At 42.4% G+C, this 21,435-nt stretch overlaps 2 protein-coding genes across 2 annotated transcripts in view; one reads left to right on the plus strand and one right to left on the minus strand.

The window, feature by feature from the left end:
• The first annotated feature begins 856 nt into the window (after positions 1-856).
• On the plus strand, positions 857-16,575 carry dtymk (deoxythymidylate kinase (thymidylate kinase)). Its single transcript, XM_048542216.2, has 5 exons — positions 857-1,020; positions 1,117-1,225; positions 13,358-13,448; positions 14,410-14,607; positions 15,132-16,575. The coding sequence occupies exons 1-5, from the start codon at positions 891-893 to the stop codon at positions 15,240-15,242; spliced, it is 639 nt and encodes a 212-aa protein (XP_048398173.1). The 5' UTR covers positions 857-890; the 3' UTR covers positions 15,243-16,575.
• Positions 16,576-18,406: 1,831 nt separating this feature from the next.
• atg4b (autophagy related 4B, cysteine peptidase) overlaps positions 18,407-21,435 on the minus strand; it is a 76,366-nt gene continuing 73,337 nt past the window's right edge. The window contains exons 12-13 of the mRNA XM_048542228.2: positions 20,376-20,463; positions 18,407-20,275 (exon numbers count right to left, since the gene is read on the minus strand). Coding sequence (XP_048398185.1) covers positions 20,202-20,275; positions 20,376-20,463 — 162 coding nt within the window. The 3' untranslated portion in view covers positions 18,407-20,201. The remainder of the gene's footprint in view (positions 20,276-20,375; positions 20,464-21,435) is intronic.

Raw genomic sequence — 21,435 nt, forward strand, 5'->3', positions numbered from 1 at the left:
GTTGGAGCATCACTTTGGGTGGAGACAATTAATAACAAAGCTGAGAATTAAGTCACATGTGAGTAGTAAACCTAATTTTTCTTTCAGAGCATAAATGTTTATGTACAGTGACAACTAAGATAATGATCTTATTGAAATTCATAAGGTCCTGATGGTATCTGACGGGATGGTTGCTGAGAGAACCTGACATGACCATGGACTAGGAAATACAGTTTAATTCTGAGGTTAAAGTGTAGTTTGGAATTTTATTTGTCTCAGATGATCATGACTGCACATTTTTAATAATATATGCTGTATATGTATATGCTGTAAGTCAGACAAAAATAGAAATTGCTGGTAAAGCTCAGCAGGTCTGACAGCATCTGTGGAGAGAAATCACGAGTTAATGTTTCGGCTCGAATCAAGCTCTGATTTCTGTCCGGATATTGCCAGGCCTGCACGTTCGAAAACGTACTGTGACTCTGCGCTGATGAGATGCTGCAGATGCTCAGCAAGTTTTTGGTGTTCTGTATCTTGACTGCTCCTTGAACATCTACAGTGTCAAAAGCAGAAATTGCCGGAAAACCTCAGCAGGTCTGGCAGCATCTGGACAGAAATCAGAGCTTGAGTCGAGCGGAAACAGTAACTCGTGATTTGTCTCCACAGATGCTGTCAGACTTGCTGAGCTTTTCCCAGCAATTTCTACTTTTGACACTGTCTGTAGATGTTCAAGGAGCAGTCAAGATACAGAACACCAAACAATTGCTGAGCATCTGCAGCATCTTATCAGCGCGGAGTAGCAGTAGTAACAGTACGTTTTCGAACGTGCAGTAGCCAATCAGCTATCCACAGCGAGACGCGAGTAAATGATTGGCGGGTCTCGGCGGGAAGTGAATACATTGCTGTGGAACATGGCTGCTAAGCGGGGAGCTTTAGTGGTATTGGAGGGAATAGATCGATCCGGGAAAAGCACCCAGTGCAGGAAGCTACAACAGGCTCTGCAGGCGGAGGGCCATGCCACTGAGGTCTTGCAATTCCCGGGTAAGCGTCCTTGCACCATGTCCTCCCTCCCATGTTGTCGATTCAGAGCATATTGGCGCTGCTCCTGCCTCATTTGTCCCTGCCTGTTGTTTTCAGACAGAAGCACCGGAATCGGCGGCCTGATCAGCTCCTACCTGAAGAATACGAGTAATTTCGACGATCACTCTGTGCATCTGCTGTTTGCTGCCAACAGATGGGAACGAGTGTAAAGGACTTTGATGTTTAGGGGAACGTAAAGTTCGACACAGAATGAATTCTTTGTGTGTGTGTCTGTACGTGGAAGGAGGGACGGGAGGGAACATAGGTTGGCTAAAAATACCCATTTAGAGCAGTGATGCATCCAATTCCTGTTGTTATGCACCAGACTTCCTCAAGAAGATAGTCTAACTTATTATTTTAAAGGTAGATGAGAAGTGTCATGTTCCAGATGTGGTATAATCGAAGTGTAATCATAAAGCAGAAGAACTTAGAATAACTTAATTATTGGAAAACTTAACTGAATAATAGATACAGTAATTATCTATTACTAATGATTGTTAATCGACTGTTCCAGTGTAATAACATCCCATAAACACATCCCTTGGCAAAGAGGCAAATTCAGACACGGGTTCTTACCTGCATCTCTCCAATCCAGGAGGGAAAGAGAAATGAGAAGGATCATAGAGAATAGCAGCTAGAAGTCATTCACTGACACTCCGGACTCTTTTGAGACCTCAAGGCTTCTCTTGTTTAATGCTTTAAAAAAAACTAGAAAGCCTGGTTTGTGAGAGCTGGCCAAATCCGGGTCTTCCATTGTTCCAACGTTTCTTAAAAAAAAAACAAGGCCTCACAAATTGCTTTCTTATGTCATGTTTAGTAGCCAGTTCAGTACCTCTGCCTTACAACATCTCTTTTTAAAAAAACCAGGGCAAAATAACCTTTCAAAGTGACAGCATCATCACACCACTTCCTCAAAAAAGCCCATCAATGTACAAAGATAGTTTCATTTTTAAAACCCTTAATTTTACTCTATAGTGCAATATAGTACATATACATTGCATGGACTCTAAGCATCCAAACATTCACTACTACATTTGTAGCATTCTGGTCTGCAATCAGTAATTCACTGAATTTAGCTGGTTTGAATTATCTCAGATCCCTGGTTCTAGACTCTGGACATATTTAGGGAAGATTAAATGAAGAAGGCAGTAGAGGTGTTCCAGGGCAGAAGAATTTCTGCGTTTACTTACAATGCAAAAAGGTAACTATAATATAAGAAATAGAGGTAAGTGCAATTAACAGTGAAATTAGCACAATGAATTATACAGAGGACAATAATACAATTAAATATACTATTAGCTAGATTAAACACTATTAGTACTTGAAACAGAATTGTTAAAAGGCTGACTGGATGTTCCTTAGCTACTCCTGAACTTTAACTTGCTTCCCAGATGGCTGGTCTTCTCCTTTATGGTCTGTTCACTACTCTTGGCTTCGGTGATTTGGTACTGCAGACAATCTATCCAGTTTCTGTATCTTTCCTCTGTTTGCCACCTCACTTGCCTTTCTCACTGCGGATCTGTGTGATGCATTTCTCCCGTCCTGGTCCTGATGTATTGACCGTTTTAAACACATAGGAGATCCTCTCCTCCATCAGAGACTTTGCTTCTGAAACGCCCTCTACTACATTACATTCCATCTGCCAATGTCTTGCTCCCTTCTGTTGCCATTCTGTAGGGTTCTGTTTTGCAGTCAGTTGTTTTCTGATTTTTAAGTGGTTTGAATCACCCTCAGATCCCTGGTTCTAGACACTGGACTTATTTAGGGACTGTAAAATGAAGAAGGCAGTAGACAGGCGTTTCAGGACAAAATAATCTCTGCATTTATTTAATACAAAAGGTAAGTATAATACAAGAAATGCAGGCAAATGCAATAGATAGGAAAATTGACACAAACAATTATATGGATGGCAGTAATACAATTAGCTAGATTAAACACTTAGAACCTAAAAACAACTGTTTTAATCACAGAAACTTTAATGCAGCTTCCTACCCTTAGGGTCCCATGTGCTATCAACCCCCACCTTCCCCTCCCTGCTAGCTAGGTTAAAAGGTTTGGGGACCTTGGAGTTTAAGCTCACCACTGAGGAAAATGCAATGTTGAAGTACAATTGGCTGTTGCCGCTTGCTGTCCCTGGCGACGGAATGAAGACTTCGGACTGTACAGGCTTTTTGCCTGGGTTGAGTCTGCTGATGCAGTAGTGTGCATATTGGATTTATCAGGTAAGTAGTTGGTTTGCCTTACTTTCTGGTGGTTTTATCAGTCCTGTTTTCACCTCAGGATGTTTCTGAGGCCTTGTGTTCATCAACTTGGTGGATTTCAATGTTTGTTGGTTCTTAGGTCTGCTGCTGTTGGTTCCCTGGTTTGGAACAGGCCTATGTTGGTGGATCTTGGAATTGCTTTCAGGTTTCCCCTTCTTGCAATTGCTCTTGGAAATAGTTGCTGGAATTAGCTGTTAGCTCCTTGGACCATTTCTGGGAGTAGCACTTTGGAGCGTGTCTGGGGATTACACCTTGGAACGCTCTCTGGGTAAGCTTCCTGGAACGCCTCCTGGGGTTAGCTGTGGGGATCATTGCTTGGAGGCTGTCTGTGGACAGCTGCTTCAGGTGAAATGAGGCCTGCAGTGACACTCATTGTGGGCCCTTATCTTTGCACCAAATCTGTGCTTGCCAAAGTGCTTCCTGTGTTCCCTTTTGAAGTCAGTTGGTTTCCCCATAGTTCAGAGTATGTGTGAATGGATTTTGATTGAGATTGAATGTCTGTTATCTCTGTAGGCTCCAAACCGTTCTGTGCGGGGTGGTTCGAGGTGCAAAGGTTACTTTTGGTATAGGACGTCAGGTTTGGTTGATTGTTCTTTTGGAGTGGAATTCCAGGCTGAACAGACTAGAATATTAGACTGAAATCACCTGGCTCTGTGTGCACTTGTTGTAGCCTGGGCTCAGGATTTTGTCTAGTATTTTACATGTTAGGTAAGTCCAGGGTCTTGTCCAGTATTTTAGATGATGGGAGTTTTTGCTCAATCCTACAACTTCTTCCACCCCCAGAAAGTACTCTAGGCATACCCTGTTTAAACCAAACAAATTCAATACTTGAAACATAAGATACTAACACCCACCACTCGCTGCCTTTGAGTCCAACAATCCTAAACCCAACTTGGAATTGTAGAATTCCAAGTTTGTTAGGGATCCAGACTAGACAAGATCCCCTCAAAATATTTTAAACAGGTAACCTAGACCCTAAGTTTTTCTTATTTTAAAAGTAGATATTTAAGTGCCATGTTCCAGATGCAACGTGACTGGTCAAGCTACTCGATGTTAAGCAAAACACAATTTATCTAAACGCTATAGTTAAAGTATAAACAGGAGAAAGAGGAATTTATAATAACTTAACTATTGGAAAACCTAACCAAATATTGGATACAGTATCTATTGATAATTAACTGTTCCAATATAGCAAAATCCCATAAACACAGCCTTTGGCAAAAAGGGCAAATTCAGACGCAGATTCTCACACACAGTTCTCTAGTCCAGGTGGAAAAAAAATCAAAAAGGTTCAGAGAAAATAACAGCTAGGAATCAATCCCTCAAGCTCCCAACTCTTTTGATACCCAAAAGGCTTCTGCTGCTTAAAAATAAAAAAACTAGAAAGCCTGGTCTGTGAGAGCTGGCCACATAAAGGCTGCTTCCATTGTTCCAACTTTTAACAAAAACTTAAGTTGTGTTCAGTAGTCAGTTCAGCACCTTTGCCTTAGATCATCTCTTCAAAAACACCAAGGTCAAAATAACCTTACGAAGCAACAACATCATCACTCTATCATCATCATCCACCTTCAACTTTAGTCTTATTGGAATTGATTATGATATGGACATACAGAACCCAGTTCTTTTATGTTTACAGGATGTAGACATCAGTGTAGGTACATCCAGTTCTATTATGAAAGGAGTTTCAGGATTTTGACAAATGACAGTGAAGAAATAGTGATATACGGTCATAGAGTTGAGCAGCACAAAAGCAGATGCTTTGGTCCAAATCATCCATTCTGACCAGAGATCCTAAATTAATCTAGTCCCATTTGGCCCATGTCTTGCTAAACCCTTTCAATTCATATACCCATCCAGATATTTTGTAAATGCTGTAATTGCACCACCTCATCGAGCAGCTCATTTCATAACTGCACCACCCTTTGCATGAAACATTTTCCCTTTAGGTCCCTTTTGAATCTCTCCCCTCTCACCATAAATCTGTGCCCTCTAGTTTTGGACACCCCTATCCTGGAAAAAAAACCTTTGCTATGCTCCCTATCGCTGCCTCCAAATGATTTTCTAAATCTCTATAAGGTCACCCCTCAGCCTCTGAAGCTCCAGGAAAAACATCCCCAGCCAATTCAGCCTCTCCCTATCACTCAAACACTCCAATCCCTGCACCATCGTACTAACTCTTTGTCTGTACCCTTTCAAGTTTAACAACATCTTTCCTATAGCAGGGAGACCAGAATTGAACGCAGTATTCCATAATCAATGTCCTATACAGCTGTAACACGACATCCCAACTCATACTCCAAGCATTGACCAATAAAGACTAGCATACCAAACACCACCTTCACATCGCTGCCTACCTGCGATACCACCTTCAAGGAACTATGAACCGGCACCCAAAGCTCATTTTGTTTGGTAACTCTTCCTAGGAATATACCTTTAACTGTGTAAGTCCTTGCATTTGTCTAAATTAAATCCCATTTGCCACTCCTTGGCCCAGTGGCCCAGCTGATCAAGATCCTGTTATGCTCTCAGATAACTTCCTTCGCTTTCTACTGTACCACCAAATTTAGTGCCATCTATAAACTGACTGACTGTGCTCCCTATATTTTAATCCAAATCATTTGCAAAAAGACAAACATCAGCAGGTCCAGTGCTGACCCCTGTGGAAGACTGCTGGTCACAGACTTACAGTCCAAAAACCGATTCTCTACCATCACCCTCAATCATACCGTCAAGCCAATTTTGTATCCAATTGGCAAGCTCTTTCTGGATATCGTATGAACTAATCTTACTAACCAGTCTTTCGTGTGGAATCTTGACGAAGGCCCTACTAACTTCATGTAGACAATGTCTACCACTCTATCCTCATCTATCTTCTTGGTCACATTCTCAAAAAACTCAATCAAGTTTGTAAGACAGAATTTTCCACGCAGAAAGCCATACTGACTACCTCTAATCAATTCTTGCTTCTCCAAATGAATATAAATCCTTTCTCTCAGAATCCCCTCCAACAATTTAGAAACCACTGATGTCAGACTCACCAGTCTATAGTTGCCCAGCTTTTCAGTCTTTCAATATGAGCCACCCTCCAGTCTTCTGGCAATCACCTCTGGCTGTAGATGTTACAAATATCTCTGCTACATGTCCCGCAACTTCTTCCCTAGCTTCCCACAACGGCCCAGGATAGACCTGATCAGATCCCGGGGATTTATTAACATTTATGCACTTTAAGACCTCCAGCATCCCGTTTTCAAGACATCATTATTTATTTCCACAAATTTCCTGGCTTCCATGTCTGTGTTCATAGTAAATACTGGTGTGAAATATATATTCAGTATTTCACCCGTCTAAACTGCTGTCCCCTGAGAGGCCACACTACCCCACGAACAGGATCTAAAGTTTGAGGGGGGGATGACCACTGGGGACTCTTGCCCTTTCTTCCTGAGCCTTTGACTTTGTCTGATGGCCGCCAATTCCCTTTTTGCCTGTGTAATTCCTACCTGTGGTGTGACTACCTCGCTAAACATGCTGTGCAATACATTGTCAGCATTGTGGATACTCCACAGTGAATGCATCCAAAGCTCCAGCTCAATAAACAGTTAACCAATAGCTGCAGATGGACACAATTCTTGCAGTTGTAGCTGTCAGGGACACTGGAAACATCCTTTGTTTCCCACATTGCACAAGAGGGGCATACCATGGTTCTGAGGTCCCCTGTCATGATGCCTCTCCAGATTAAGCTAGTTACTCCCTTTAAGTGAATTTAATTAAGCTGGGGATCTACTGTCTTTTCAAACACTTTAGTCTGTTTGAAAGTCCTCCCCTTCGCTTAAGCTAATCATTGTGTGTTTTGGAGGGGATCTTAGAGGTGCTGTGTTCCCGTGCATCTGCTGCTCACATCCTCCTAGATGGTAGTAGTCATGGGTTGTCAGGTGATGTCAGAGCGTAGACATACAGCACAGAAACAGACCATTCACTTCAACTCGTCTGCGCCAACCAGACATTGCAATGTCATGTAGTCCTGTTTGCTAGCATTTGGCCCATATCGCTCGAAACCCTTCCTATTTATATACCTACTCAGATGTCTTTTAAATGTTGTAATTGTACCCACCCCCAATACGTCCTTTGGCAGCTCATTCCATACTCACACTGCATGAAAATGTTATCCCTCGGGTCCTCTTTAAGTTTTTCCTCTCTCATCTTAAACCTATGCCCTCTAGTTTTTGATTTCCCCCAACTTGTAGTAAAGACCTTGCCTATTCAGCCTATCCATCTCCTCATTTTATAAAACTTTATAAGCTTAGTCCTGAAGTGTGCATTTTATCTAATCTGTAACGCATTCTCCACTGTCTTGCTAAATCTCAATTATGTAGTATGCTGCATATGCAGTGTACAAAACTGTATTTTAATTAACAAAAGTACTAAGCCTGACCATGAAATAACACAATACAGGGCTCAGATTGTATTCTTTTAATGGTTAGGTAAAATATTTCAACTATAGAAACCGCTGTATCAAGTGAACATCACCATCTCAGATTTTAAACTAAGAGGGAGGCAATGGCTCAGTGGTCTTGTCATTGGATTATCAACCCAGAGGCCCAGATAATGTCCTGAGAACCCCGTTTGAATCCTGCCATGGCAGATGGTGGAATTTGAACTCAGTTTTTTAAAAATCTGGAAATAAGTGCCTAATGACCATGAATCCATTGTTGATTGTCAGAAAAACCCATCTGCTTCATTGAAGTCCTTTGGGGAAAGAATCTGCCACCCTTAGTCTGGCCGATATGTGAGTCTAGACCCACAGCAATGTGGCTGACTCTTAACTGCCCTCTTGGCAATTAGGGATGGGCAATAAATGCTGCCTAGTCAGCGACTTTCTTATCCTATGCATGGGGAAAATAAACTGCATGCTGTCCTATTCTGGTTCCAGGACTGGACTCCTCACAAGCCAGCTATTATATTGTAATTTTAAAGTGCAAATTTAAAAAAAAATATACAAGACTGAAGTCAAAAGTGCAGTTGGTACATTTAAAAAGAACCTAGTCAGAAAGGTCTCCCTCCATCGACAGTGAGTCTAAGCTACCTGTACTGAAAATGGCAGGGGGTTGGGCAATGAAGAAATTGTGTCTGCAATCCCCCTCATTGCTGTCTCAGATTTTAAACAATTAAATTAAATTAAATTAAATTAAATTAAATTAAATTAATTTTATTTTAGGATCATCAAGTCAGTGCCCAGCTTATTTTTTTTCCCTTTATTACCTAACCCTACTTTCCTCACGCAACAATAGCTGAAGCTGACCAGCAGTTCGGTGCAGCACTGAAGATACAGACTGCAATCGCACTATGCGAACAACTGAGAAAAACAACTGTGTGTTTAGTCATAAAAAATTTGTGAATGAGAGCTAAGGTAAGGAGTGTGAAGCTACTGGCTCACCTTAGTGAATTGGTGCAGTGCATCTTGCAGATGGTACACACTGCTGCCATCCTGTACATCAGAGGTGGAGGAGGTGTACATTCAAAGTGGTGGATGGGATCTCTTTCAAGCAGGCTACTTTCTCTTTAATTGTATCAAGCTTCTTGAGTATTGTTGGAGCTGCACACATCCAGGCAAGTGGGTAGACACGAGTATATTAAGAGTAGAGTTCCCAGCCTTTGTTGACCTGCTGTTGTGGCTACAGTAAATCTGTTTAAGTGTTCGGTTGAAAGGTAACACCACCCAACCAGGCTGTTGATAGTGGGGAGATTCAGCAATGGATAAATAATTCTTTGGTACTTGTGTGATGGAATTGTTTTTTGCTACTTATTAGTCCTTTTATCCATGCCTTACTGCCTTTAGGGATGGGCTGCTTCATTGTCTAAGGAACTGTAGATGGAACTGAATAATGTGCAAATCATACAGCATCTTCTGATCGTATGATAAAAGAAATATCATTAATGAAGCAGCTCGAGATGGTTGGACCTAGGACGCTATTCTGAGGAAATTCTGGTATAGTTTCTGGGGCTCATGACTAGCTTCCAACAACCACAACTACTTTCTTTGCACTAAGAGATTCTCCTCATTTCCATTGACTGCAGTTCAGTTGGGGCTGCTTGTTGCCATACTTGGACAAATACTGCCTTGATGTAAAGGGCTTTGCTGAGCTGATTTGCTGATTTGTTGTTCTGCAGATGTTTCATTACCGTGATGGGTGATCAGTGCAGCCTCCGAAGAAGCATTGTTGTGTTTTCCTGCCTTATATTTAAACTCTGGTGTCCATTGAGCTGGGTTACCTCACTTAAGGTTTTCCTTCACAATGGAGTATATATAGGTTCTAGCTCTGTGTGTTTGTTGATGGCTTTCCTAGTGGAGTACCAGGCCTCTAGGAATTCCCGTTCTTGTCTCTGCCTAGCCTGTCCCAGGATCTTGGTGTTGGCCCTTAAATGTATGCCCTGTAGTTCTGGACTCCACCACTCCTGGGAAAAGATGTCACCCTGATGTCCAGTGGTGGCACACAAGTCCACATGAACCCTACATCAAGTGCTCACCCGAACTTAAGACCCACTCCCCGCCATGGACAGGACCAATGTCATCTGCAAGATCCCATGCAGAGACTGCGAGAAACACTACATCGGACAAACAGGAAGGAAACTATCAACAAGAGTACATGAACACCAACTGGCTACAAAAAGACATGATCAATACTCACTCATCTCAATCCACATGGACAAGGAGAACAATGACTTTGACTGGGACAACACCAAGATCCTGGGACAGGCTAGGCAGAGACAGGCACGAGAATTCCTGGAAGCCTGGCGTTCCACGAAGCATGCTATTAATAAACACACTGAACTTGACCCCATATACATTCCACTACAGAGGAAACACAGAAGTGAGGCAATCCATCGCAACAGACCTCAGAGTTCAAAAGCCAGGCGGGAAAACACACCGACGCTTCATCAGAGGCTGCACTGAGGATGTTACCCAGCATGGTAATGAAACATCTGCGGAACGACAAACCAGCTCGGTGAGCCACCCAACCACAACACCCACAACCCGAGCTACAAATCTACTCCAAAACCTTATTGGTTGTGTCTTTTTGTTGCGAGTTGTTCGTGTACTCTTGTAGCTAATTTTCTTCCTGCCTGTCCAATGTAATGTTTGTTGCAGTCTTTGGAGGGGATTTTGTGTATTATTTTGGTCCTGTCCATAGTGGGTAAGAGTTCTTTGAAATACTGCATTCAGTTCTGGTCTCCCTGCTATAGAAAAAATGTTGTAAAACATGAAAGGAGTCAGAAAAGATTTGCAAGCAAGTTGCCAGGGTTCCAGGGTTTGAGCTACAGGGAGAAACTGAATAGCCTGGGGCATTGGAGGCTGAGAGATGACCTTAGAGAAGATCATAAAGTCATGACAAAAAGACATGGTTGGGGTAAATTATCAGCATCTTTTCCCAGGAGTGGGGGAGTCCAGAACCGGAGGGGATAGGTTTATGGTGAGAGGGGAAAGATTTAAAAGGGACCTAAGGGGCAACTTTTTCATGTGGAGGGTGATGTATGTATGGAATGAGCTTCTAGTGGAAGTGTTGGAGGCTGGTATAATTACAACATTGAAAAAGCATGTGGACGGGTATATGAATAGGAAGGGTTCAGAGGGACATGGACTAAATGCTGCCAAATGGGACTAGATTTATTTAGGATATTGTTCGGCCTAGGTGAGTTGGACCAAAGGGTCTGTTTCTATGCTGTGCAGCTCTGTAACTCTAAACTTTGAAGATTGACTGGATTTGGTATGCCTCTATAGTTTCTGAACCTGATGCTAGGTTGCCCAATCAGTTTTAACAAAGTGTGGAGCTGGATGAACACAGCAGGCCAAGGAGCATTTTAGGAGCACAACAGCTGACATTTCGGGCCAAGACCCTTCATCAGAAAAGGGGATGGGGAGAGGATTCTGAAATAAATAGGGAGAGAGGGGGAGGCGGACCGAAGATGGATAGAGGAGAAGATAGGTGGAGAGGAGAGTATAGGTGGGGAGGTAGGGAGGGGATTGGTCAGTCCGGGGAGGACGGACAGGTCAAGGGGGCAGGATGATGTTAGTAGGTAGGAAATGGTGGTGCGGCTTGAGGTGGGAGGAGGGGATAGGTGAGAGGAAGAACAGGTTAGGCAGGCGGGGATGAGCTGGGCTGCCTCTTTGTAGCCCTAGGCCATGCCTGCCTCTTTGTAGGTTATGTGGAACAATCCCTCTTTCGCACCTACACTGGCCCTAAACCCCACCTCTTCCTCCATTACATTGATGACTGTATCGGTGCCGCCTCATGCTCCCAAGAGGAGCTCGAACAGTTCATTCACATCACCAACACCTTCCACCCCAACCTCAAGTTCACCTGGACCATCTCCAACACATCCCTCACCTTCCTGGACCTTTCTGTCTCCATCTTAGACTACCACCTAGAAACCGATGTCCATTTCAAGCCCACCAACTCCCACGGCTACCTGGAATACACCTCCTCCCACCTACCTTCCTGCAAAAATTCCATCCCCTATTCCCAATTCCTTCGCCTCCGCCGCATCTGCTCCCAGGATGAGGCATTCGACTCCCGTACAGCCCAGATGTCCTCGTTCTTCAAGGACCGCAACTTCCCCACCTCCCCTCTGCAGTGGTCAAGAACGCCCTCGACCATGTCTCCCGCATTTCCTGCACCTCATCCCTCACACCCCGCACCCGCAATAACTGCCAAAAGAGAACCCCCCTAGTCCTCACATACCACCCCACCGACATCCAGATACAACGCATCATCCTCCGACACTTCCACCATCTACAATCCGACCCCACCACTAAAGACGTTTCCAACTCCACCCTTCTCTGCCTTCCGGAGAGACCACTCTCTCCGTGACTCCCTTGTCGACTCCACACACCCCTCCAACCCCACCACACTCGGCACATTCCCCTGCAACCACAGGAAGTGCTACACCTGCCCCCAATCCTCCTCCCTCACCCCCTTCCCAGGCCCCAAGATGACTTTCCACATCAAGCGGATGTTCACCTGCACATCTGCCAATGTGGTATACTGTATCCACTGTATCTGGTGTGGCTTTCCCTACATTGGGGAAACCAAACGGAGGCTTGGGGACCGTTTTGCAGAACACCTACGCTCGGTTCGCAATAAACAACTGCACCTCCCAGTCGCAAACCATTTCTACTCCCCCTCCCATTCCTTAAATGACATGTCCATCTTGAGCCTTCTGCAGTGCCATAATGATGCCACCCGTAGGTTGCAGGAACAGCAACTCATATTCCGCTTGGGAACCCTGCAGCCCAATGGTATCAATGTGGATTTCACCAGCTTCAAAATCTCCCCTCCCCCAATGCATCCCAAAACCAGCCCAGCTCATCCCTGCCTGTCTAACCTGTTCTTTCTCTCACCTATCCCCTCCTCCCACCTCAAGCCGCACCTCCGTTTCCTACCTACTAACCTCATCCCGCCCCCTTGACCTGTCCGTCCTCCCCGGAGTGACCTATCCCCTCCCTACCTCCCCACCTATACTCTCCACCTATCTTCTCCTCTATCCATCTTCAGTCCGCCTCCCCCTCTCTCCCTATTTATATCAGAATTCTCTCCTCATCCCCGTTTTCTGATGAAGGGTCTCGGCCCGAAACGTCAGCTGTTGTGCTCCTAAGATGCTGCTTGACCTGCTGTGTTCATCCAGCTCCACAGTTTGTTATCTCGGATTGTCCAGCATTTGCAGTTCCCATTATCTCTGAGTCCAATCAGTTTTGTTTGCTTTCCTTTTTGGGGGCTTCAACAGGAGACTGAGATGTATCACTGACTCAGCCTTCTTAGCAGAAGTTGGGTGCGTTTTGATTTAAATTGCATCTCCAAAGCATTAGACCAGACCTCTCAGTTATTAGTCCATCTTTGAACCAACGTATAACATGATGATGAAAGCAAAGGAGCTTCACACCTTCTGAATAGAGAATAACCATATGAAAAAGTTTAATATGTGTTTGCTTGGTATGATTGGACTGTGCTGACTGTTGGAGTGTATTCACTTGTTCTGTGTTCCAGGCCACACATTAAACAAAAATTACAACAAGGGGTCACTGTCATCGTGGATAGATATGCATTTTCTGGAGTTGCATTCACTAGTGCGAAACCAGTAAGTAGCGTAAGTGAGCCTGTGAACAGTATCAACAAGTCCAGGACAATCAGACAATTCTTCCCATTTTTCCTGGCACATCCAAAATCAAAAACCTTGTAACAAACACAAATTGCAGGAATCTGCACTGGACTTGAAACATTAACTCTCCACAGATTCTGCCAAATGTCTAACATTTTCTGTTTTAATTTCAGATTTTCAGTTTTTTGTTTTTTTTTCAGAATGCCTATGTTGGAATTAATCATTTATGTTTGACTTTACACTGTGTAAATACCAAATATCTCAGAATCCTTAGTGTGGAAGCAGGCCATCAAGCCCAGAGACCACACCGACCCTCTGAAGAGCATCCCACCCTCCTCCTAGTCTGTCCCTGCAACCTTGCATTTTACAAATAGACTCTTCGATAAAGTTTGGAAAAATAGAAAAATTGAGAGTTACTGATTGAAAGAAAAGATTTGCATTTGTTTAGCCTCCTTCCTCCAAAAAACTGGTGCCTCATGGCCAATGAAGTGTATGTCATTTTATAATGTGAGAAATATGGTAACCAAGTTTCATGTGGCAAGCTCTCAAAAACAATGATGTGATAATTACTGATGTTGTTTATGGTCAGGACCTAGGAATTTTGTTGACTGACCTGCAGTTTGCTGACTGAAAACCTGGGGGGTGGTCCGTGGAATGCAAAGACTAAGGAATATAAAACTAGTTGAAAGAAGAAAAAGTTGTATTTTAATAGCTTCTTTGCAAGATTTCATGAAGGGTAATCTGATAGAGGTTTTTAATATGACATGTGAGTTTGATGGGTATGTAGAAAGACATTTCTATTTGTGGGAGAGTCCAAAACTAGCTGCCATAAAAATAGGGGTAAGGACATCACTTATTTTGTGTGCTAAAGGTGTTTTTTTTAAAGCTGATCATCTCTTCATTCATGACTAATGCTAACTGATTTGTTTCCTCAAAATAGGATTTCACATTGGAATGGTGCAAACAACCAGACATAGGTATTCCAAAGCCTGATGTAATCCTGTTTCTTCATCTTCACCCTTCGATGGCTGTGAAGCGAGGGGGCTATGGTAACGAGCGGTATGAAAACTTTGCCTTCCAGGAGTCAGTACTTGAGCAGTTTGAAGATTTAATGAAAGATGAGACCTTAAACTGGAAGGTATGTGCAGCATGTCTGGAACACCTCACTGCCTTATATCCACTCATTCCTGTACACTACAGAAATCTGTCAATCTCTACTTTAAACGTGCACAAAGACCGAGTCTCCACGGCCCTCTGTGGTAGAGAATTTCATAGGTTCACAACTCTGAGTAAAAGAAATTCTTTGCATTATGGACCAAAGTGGCATCCCCTCTACTTTTAAATTGTACTCTGGTTCTAGTCTCACTGATAGGGAAAGCATTTTACCAGCATCTACCCTGTCTGTACCTTCAATGAGATCATCTCTTATTTTTCAAAATTCTAGAGAAGGCAAGGATCATAGTTCTGTGAAGGGAGGAGTGGTTCATCAGTGACTGTCTCTCTTCTTGGGGCCTTGTACTGTTCAACAAAAAATGAAATAATTGGCTAGGTTGTGGGTGGGCAATGTCATCCACAGGGAATAACATTGAAAGCATCTGCTGGGACACTGACCAGTTAGATTAGAGATGTTTTAACTTCCTTAATTTCCTTTTATCGAAACAGAAGTTAGATGCTCTTCAAAGTGTCGAAGATTTACACCAGGAAATACTGTCTCGGGTGAAGAAAACCATCAGTAAAGTTGGTGAGGAGCCTATCGGAGAACTTTGGAAATAAAATGCGTCTTCTGGCACAGAGGATGAGATTTGGGAGAGTGGAAATGAAGGAGATCATTACACCCACTTTGTATTCAATTCTGTGTTCATCCATTCGCATGTATTCACACATCAGCTGATGTGGAAATTCAAGTTTCTGGACTCAAGGGGAATGTTCAAAGAGGTCACTTCAGCCCCTTCTTCTGAAAAGTAGTCAGTCAGTAATATATTATCAAAATAAAACAGTCTATAATTTGGTCACCAGTCTCCCTCATTTACTTGAGTCATCCTGATTGTTAGGATGAAAGCTACTACACGTCTGGATCTGAAGACCTTCAATCATTCAGATTCCCAGCATTGGATCCCACAGAGCAAGGGTGAGCATGTACTCTGCCAAATTGGGGAAATAAGCCTTTTCCTCTGTCCAGCGCCAATGACCTCGAGCCCCTTCCTTCCCCCTCTTCCTGCGGTCTACCCGCTTCCAGCTGCCCTGAGCCAGTGCTGCTTATGAAACATGAACCATTTCTCGCATAGAAAGACAACGGCAGCGACTGCTGCTGTTCCTGAGATGGGTACAGATTAGTTATCTGGTTCTAGTCATCAGCCTGGGGGAAAACAAATGTATCCACCCTATCATAGTTTGCAAGAATGTTGTAAGTTTCAGTCAGATCCTCTCATTCTTCAAAACTCCAGAGAATACACTCACCAGGGCTTATATTACTTGCTCCATCCAAATTTGAATTTCTCTTCTGCAAATTCAGCAGTGCTAAATTTCCAATCAGATCAGATTTTTTGCAAATCAAAAGCAAGGGGGTTATGGGCAAAAGCAAGAAAATGGAGTTCGATCCCTGATCAGATAACAGCTGATTGAGTGGCAGAACAGGTTTAACGGGCTAAATGACCTACATCTGTTCAACAGTTGCTTGAGCGGCGGACTTCGTGCCTTACTGACTTCATTCAGAACTCACAGCAGCATCTATGAACAGCTCCTCACAGCCGTGTTTATTTCCCCCTCCTCCCCACCCAAAGACAAAGTCGTTCAGCCCATTAATTCTACCATATGGTTCTAGATCTCCTGCCATTAGCCTGTTCTTGATTGTTTCATTTTATTTGCCTTCAGAAATCTATTAATTCCATCTCAAACTTGCTGAATGACTGGCTGAGTTTCCACAGCTCTGAGGGAGAGGATTCACCATCTTTTTAGTGAATTAATTTTTACTCATCTCAGTTTTAAGAGGTCCACCGTTATCCTGTGATTATGTCCCTTCATTCTAAAGTCACCAGCCAGTTGTAACATGATAACAAAGTGTGAAGCTGGGTGAACACAGCAGGGAGGAGGGGATAGGTGAGAGGAAGAACAAGTGGACGGGGATGAGCTGGGCTGGTTTTGGGATGCAGTGGGGGAAGGGGAGATTTTGAAGGTTGTGTCAATGGTATCAATGTGGACTTCACAAACTTCAAAATCTTCCCCTCCCCCACTGTATCCCAAAACCAGCCCAGCTCATCCCCACCTCCCTAACTTGTTCTTCCTCTCACCTATCCCCTCCTCCCACCTCAAGCCGCACCTCCATTTCCCACCTACTAACCTTATCCCGCCCCCTTGACCTGTCCGTCCTCCTCGGACTGATCTATCCCCTCCTCACCCCTACTCTCCTCTCCACCTATCTTCTCCCCTATCCATCTTCGGTCTGCCTCCCCCTCTCTCCCTATTTATTCCAGTTCCCTCTCCCCATCTCCCTTTCTGAAGAAGGGTCTAGGTCCAAACTTCAGCTTTTGTGCTCCTGAGATGCTGCTTGGCCTGCTGTGTTCATCCACCTTCACACTTTGTTATCTTGGATTCTCCAGCATCTGCATTTCCCATTATCTCTGATCACAGTTGTAACATGACGCTGTGTTCTGGTATAGTAATTGTTCATATTGTAAAGTGTGGTTACGTTTTGTGCAGATGGTGCTAGCTCACATTGTGTCACTTCAATACTTTGCACAAAATTGGTAATCAGTGGCATGCAAGATTGCAAGTTATATTCATGGGATGTACAGATCTTTGACAAATAACTGACTACACCTTGAAACTAATTATTGTGATAAAGTGTTCAATTTATATAAAAAATATATTTCAGTAACACTTATTTTAGAGTTTGGATTAGCAGCATGGTCTTGGTCTATGTGGATGAGGGGATTTCGTGATTAACAAGTATTTGGAATATTTTTCAAAAAACAAATGTATAGATTCCCTTGAGTGATAATTGAAATTTGTTGGTATTGCAAGAGTTTCGTGAGTAAACATTGAAAAGCATTAACTCAGAAGGATCAGGATTTGATTTTTTTCAGCTACAGGGAAAAACAAAATTTAAAGCATTTGTTTCAGTTCATAGAAATACTGGTTGAAAAGAAATAAAAGAAATTAGTTCAGAAAAGTTTGAAACTTTCAAATGCAATCCTTTACACTGATGTAACCGGTTTCCTGAGCAGACAGATTTGGTTAGAATACTGAAGGGGTTATTCGAAGCTGAGAAACTCATAGAATCTTAGTGCGGAAACAGGCCCTTTAGCCCAGCAAGTCCATGCTGAACCTCGCCACATCCCACCTACACCTATCCTAAGCTACACTTCCCTGAAAACTACAGCCAATTTAGTATGGCCAATCCACCTAACCTGCACATCTTTGGAATGTGGGGGGAAACTGGAGCACCTGGAGGAAACCCACACAGACAAGACATCGAGGGTGGAATTGAACCTGGGGCTGTGAGGCAGCAGTGCTAATCACTGAGCCACCATGCCGCCCCTCAACTCAATTGTATGAAAGATCAAGTAAATTGAAAAGAACAGTTAAGTGAAGCCTAGAGATGTGATTGTGAAAGGAATTCTCTAGTATTTTAGCACTGCAAATGCATACTGATGGGATAAATAGAATATTGTACTTGTAACTGTTTCAAAATCTTGCAAGTGATCAAAGAGCTTGGCTTACTCTATTTTAGATCTTCTCTTCTGTGAAATAGAGATTTATTGTTAAAACTAAAACTCCAGCATTGTCAGTGTTTCAGTGAAAGAGCTTATTAAATAAAAATAAATGTCCAGCCAAGTCTGTCTGGGATCATAACTGTTTTTCTTTCATCTTGACTAAAAGTGGCGAATAGTTTTTCCAAATTGGTCAAATGTGAAATATAATCTGTTCCAACATGTGGGTTATTTAAAACAATTTATTCAGATACATTATATTTTCAGCAGTCCATTTATCAGCCTCTTCAAAACACGTGCTATTTAAACATGGTTCATGGTTAACTGTTCAGCAGGCTGGCAGAACTGTTCCTTTGCTGCAGTCATTGTATCTTTTCAATTAAATTGAGAAGGTGGCCAAATTCCCATGGACTTGTGTATTACCTGTATTAATGAACTGTTGCAGTCAGTCAATCTTGACAAAACCATAGCAATCCTATTAAAATGCAGATAACCAACACCAACCTCTTTTCTATGACAGTTAATAACTTGGGGAGGACTGACTATAAAGAATTTAGTGCCAAAGTTGTGGTAATATTCTTTACTGCTCTCTTTATCCCACCTGATAATGCACATACTTATTTGCTTGCATGTTTTTATACATTGAGTTATTGAAACAATAAACTAATATAATCAATGTTAGCAACAGCAAATATACTTCATACAATTTGAAACAGTTCACAATCTTAAGTGTTAATTAAAGTGGCTAACCGAAATATTTTATGGGTTTTAATGGCAATCTATTGTTCTTTGGTTCTACAAAGTGTTTACTATTGTGCTTTACTACCCCTACTGTTTAACTGAGCAGCAAATAACCTCCCTTCTAACGAACAAATGAATGTGGAGTCCATCATATCTGTCACAGCCAACACGCCTCCTCACACCTCAGCATAGCACCCGTAGAATTTTCTTCAACTAATATAAATGAATATATTCAGACAGACATCAACTTGTGCCTGTGTTCGACAGCATCGTTAGCTTCAGTTAGCTAAATGCAGGCATGGTGAAACTGGCACCCAGTAGACTGAACTAATATAGTGTTATGCTCCTACATTGATTATTATTCAGTAATCTGCTTCACAGGACTGATATGAGACATTTGGTCCTCAAATGAATTTTGATCAAGTCCAATACGTTAAGCTCTAAACCTGATCTAGGATTGGTGATAATCACATCTTTGAGCTGCTCCCCCTGCCTCTTAGCACCACAAGCGATACCACAATACAGCACGACCTTTTCTTCTTGCTAAACACTATGGAAACACACTGTGGCCCTTCGTTCTCACCACAGGCTGGTCAAGTTAGTGCATTTCAAAGCCTTTAATAGAACTGAAAAGGCAGTGAGTCATACCCTTTAGAAAGAAAGTAAAATTTCTCCAAATTATACAGGAAGCCATTAATTGCATCCTTTAAGGGAAATCCTGCCATACTTCTACCTGTTAACAAATTCAGGTTTACCTACAATCCTCTGTTCAACATGGGTTTAAATAACCCAACTCATTATGAAGAGAGGTCGATTAGCACAAGTTCCTTTTGCCATCACAGGAGAGAATCCAATACATCTGCAATCTTGTCCACTTCCTATCTTCTGCTGCTTCAATAGGACTCCATTCTGTTGCTGCAGGACTGCTGACAAACAAGCTGCTGGATAAAACCCCAGGAGCTTTCAAATTATGTCCTTCAATATGCTCCTAAAGTACAACAAAAACTTGCTGAAGAACATGATAAATATGATGTGTTGGTAAAGCAGAGTCAGGTTTGCATTTAGTCATTGAGTAGTCTGAAGGTTGATGAACTCAGAGATGAGGGATATATTTTCTCAGAGGGGACCACCACAGTGCACACCATCTGAGAATCCTAGTGCACTGATGGTAATAACATGATTTAATGAAACCTGTGCCAATTTGCCAATCCTTCGGAGTATTGGCAGCATGAGAATCACCAAACACTTTGCTCTCAAAACTGAATTCAGGAAATGTCTTGTTTTATAATGAAAGGATCTCAAAATCTTCATCTTCAGAATCAAAGAATCGTTCCAGTCTTTCAGAATCTGTAAAGTCTGGAAAAAAAAATCAGATTCTAGTTCATTCTCAAGTCGGCACAGTGCAGTTCACACAATAGCATTGGACTGAAATTCAACAGGAACATTTTCTTGTTACCAGGAGTAAGACAGTTGACATCTGGGAAGCGAGCAGTCTGATAATCCATCAACTCAAACATCAGTAATGCATCCTTCTCCTGTGAAATCTGCAGAAACACACAAGTGACCATGCTTTGTTCCAACTGCAGCGAAATGCATAATATATGGGAACATTTACTTATTTAAATGTTAAACCACACAAAGTAACACATCGAGTGTTAGAAAATAAATCCTCATGAGATGAATGTTCATTACACAACAGAAACAGGCAGTGACAATCAGGACAGTTCAAGGTTTCCATGAAAACGAAGGACAGGCATAAAATTTGATTCACAAAATAAATGATAAATTCAAAGGAAAAACAGAATTTGACTTCTAAAAACCAAAGCAATTCTTAGAAGGACAAATTACTGCAGCAATCTTGGCAGAAAGTGTGTGTTGTCATGTTATAATGATCCTTATAGACAGCATGTTCTGATTCACTGTACAGTCACATTGGGAGTTAAATAATAATTATTAAATATCGTCTGCTGCATTGGCAAATGATGTGTCTTTTTTGCCGAAACCCAGACAGCTTCTTGGTTTGGTTAACATGGTTAGTATGTTGCCAGGTTCAAGTCCTATCTGCACTGGAGGTGAGGCTTAATATGTCCAAATGTATTCATAGAAAATAATTACTTTAGGAGACATGCTCACGCTCTCATCACTATCTTAGCATGTGACCCGAGAAGATAAAGGTCTCATACTCCATCTGGCCCCATAACACTTGAAGCATGCTGTTGAGTGCTTTCCGTTATAATCTAATATTTGTGTATAATTGTTAGCTGTAATAAATGTCTGTTGAATTCAATACCAGGATATCCACTTCTGGTTAAAGAGATGACATAAGCATTGCCCGATCAAATAAAGTAACTTGCTGAAGCTAAACTCTCATTATTTCTTCAGCTGCAGTATAAAATCAACTGATTTTAAGGGGAGATGACTGTGTATCGGTATTATCACTAGGCAGTTACTCCAGAGGTAATGTCTGGGGGTCCTGGGTTTGAATCCTGCCACAGCCGATGGTGGAATTTGAATTC

The sequence above is a fragment of the Stegostoma tigrinum genome, chromosome 14, assembly GCF_030684315.1.
Source record: "Stegostoma tigrinum isolate sSteTig4 chromosome 14, sSteTig4.hap1, whole genome shotgun sequence".
NCBI lineage: Eukaryota > Metazoa > Chordata > Chondrichthyes > Orectolobiformes > Stegostomatidae > Stegostoma > Stegostoma tigrinum.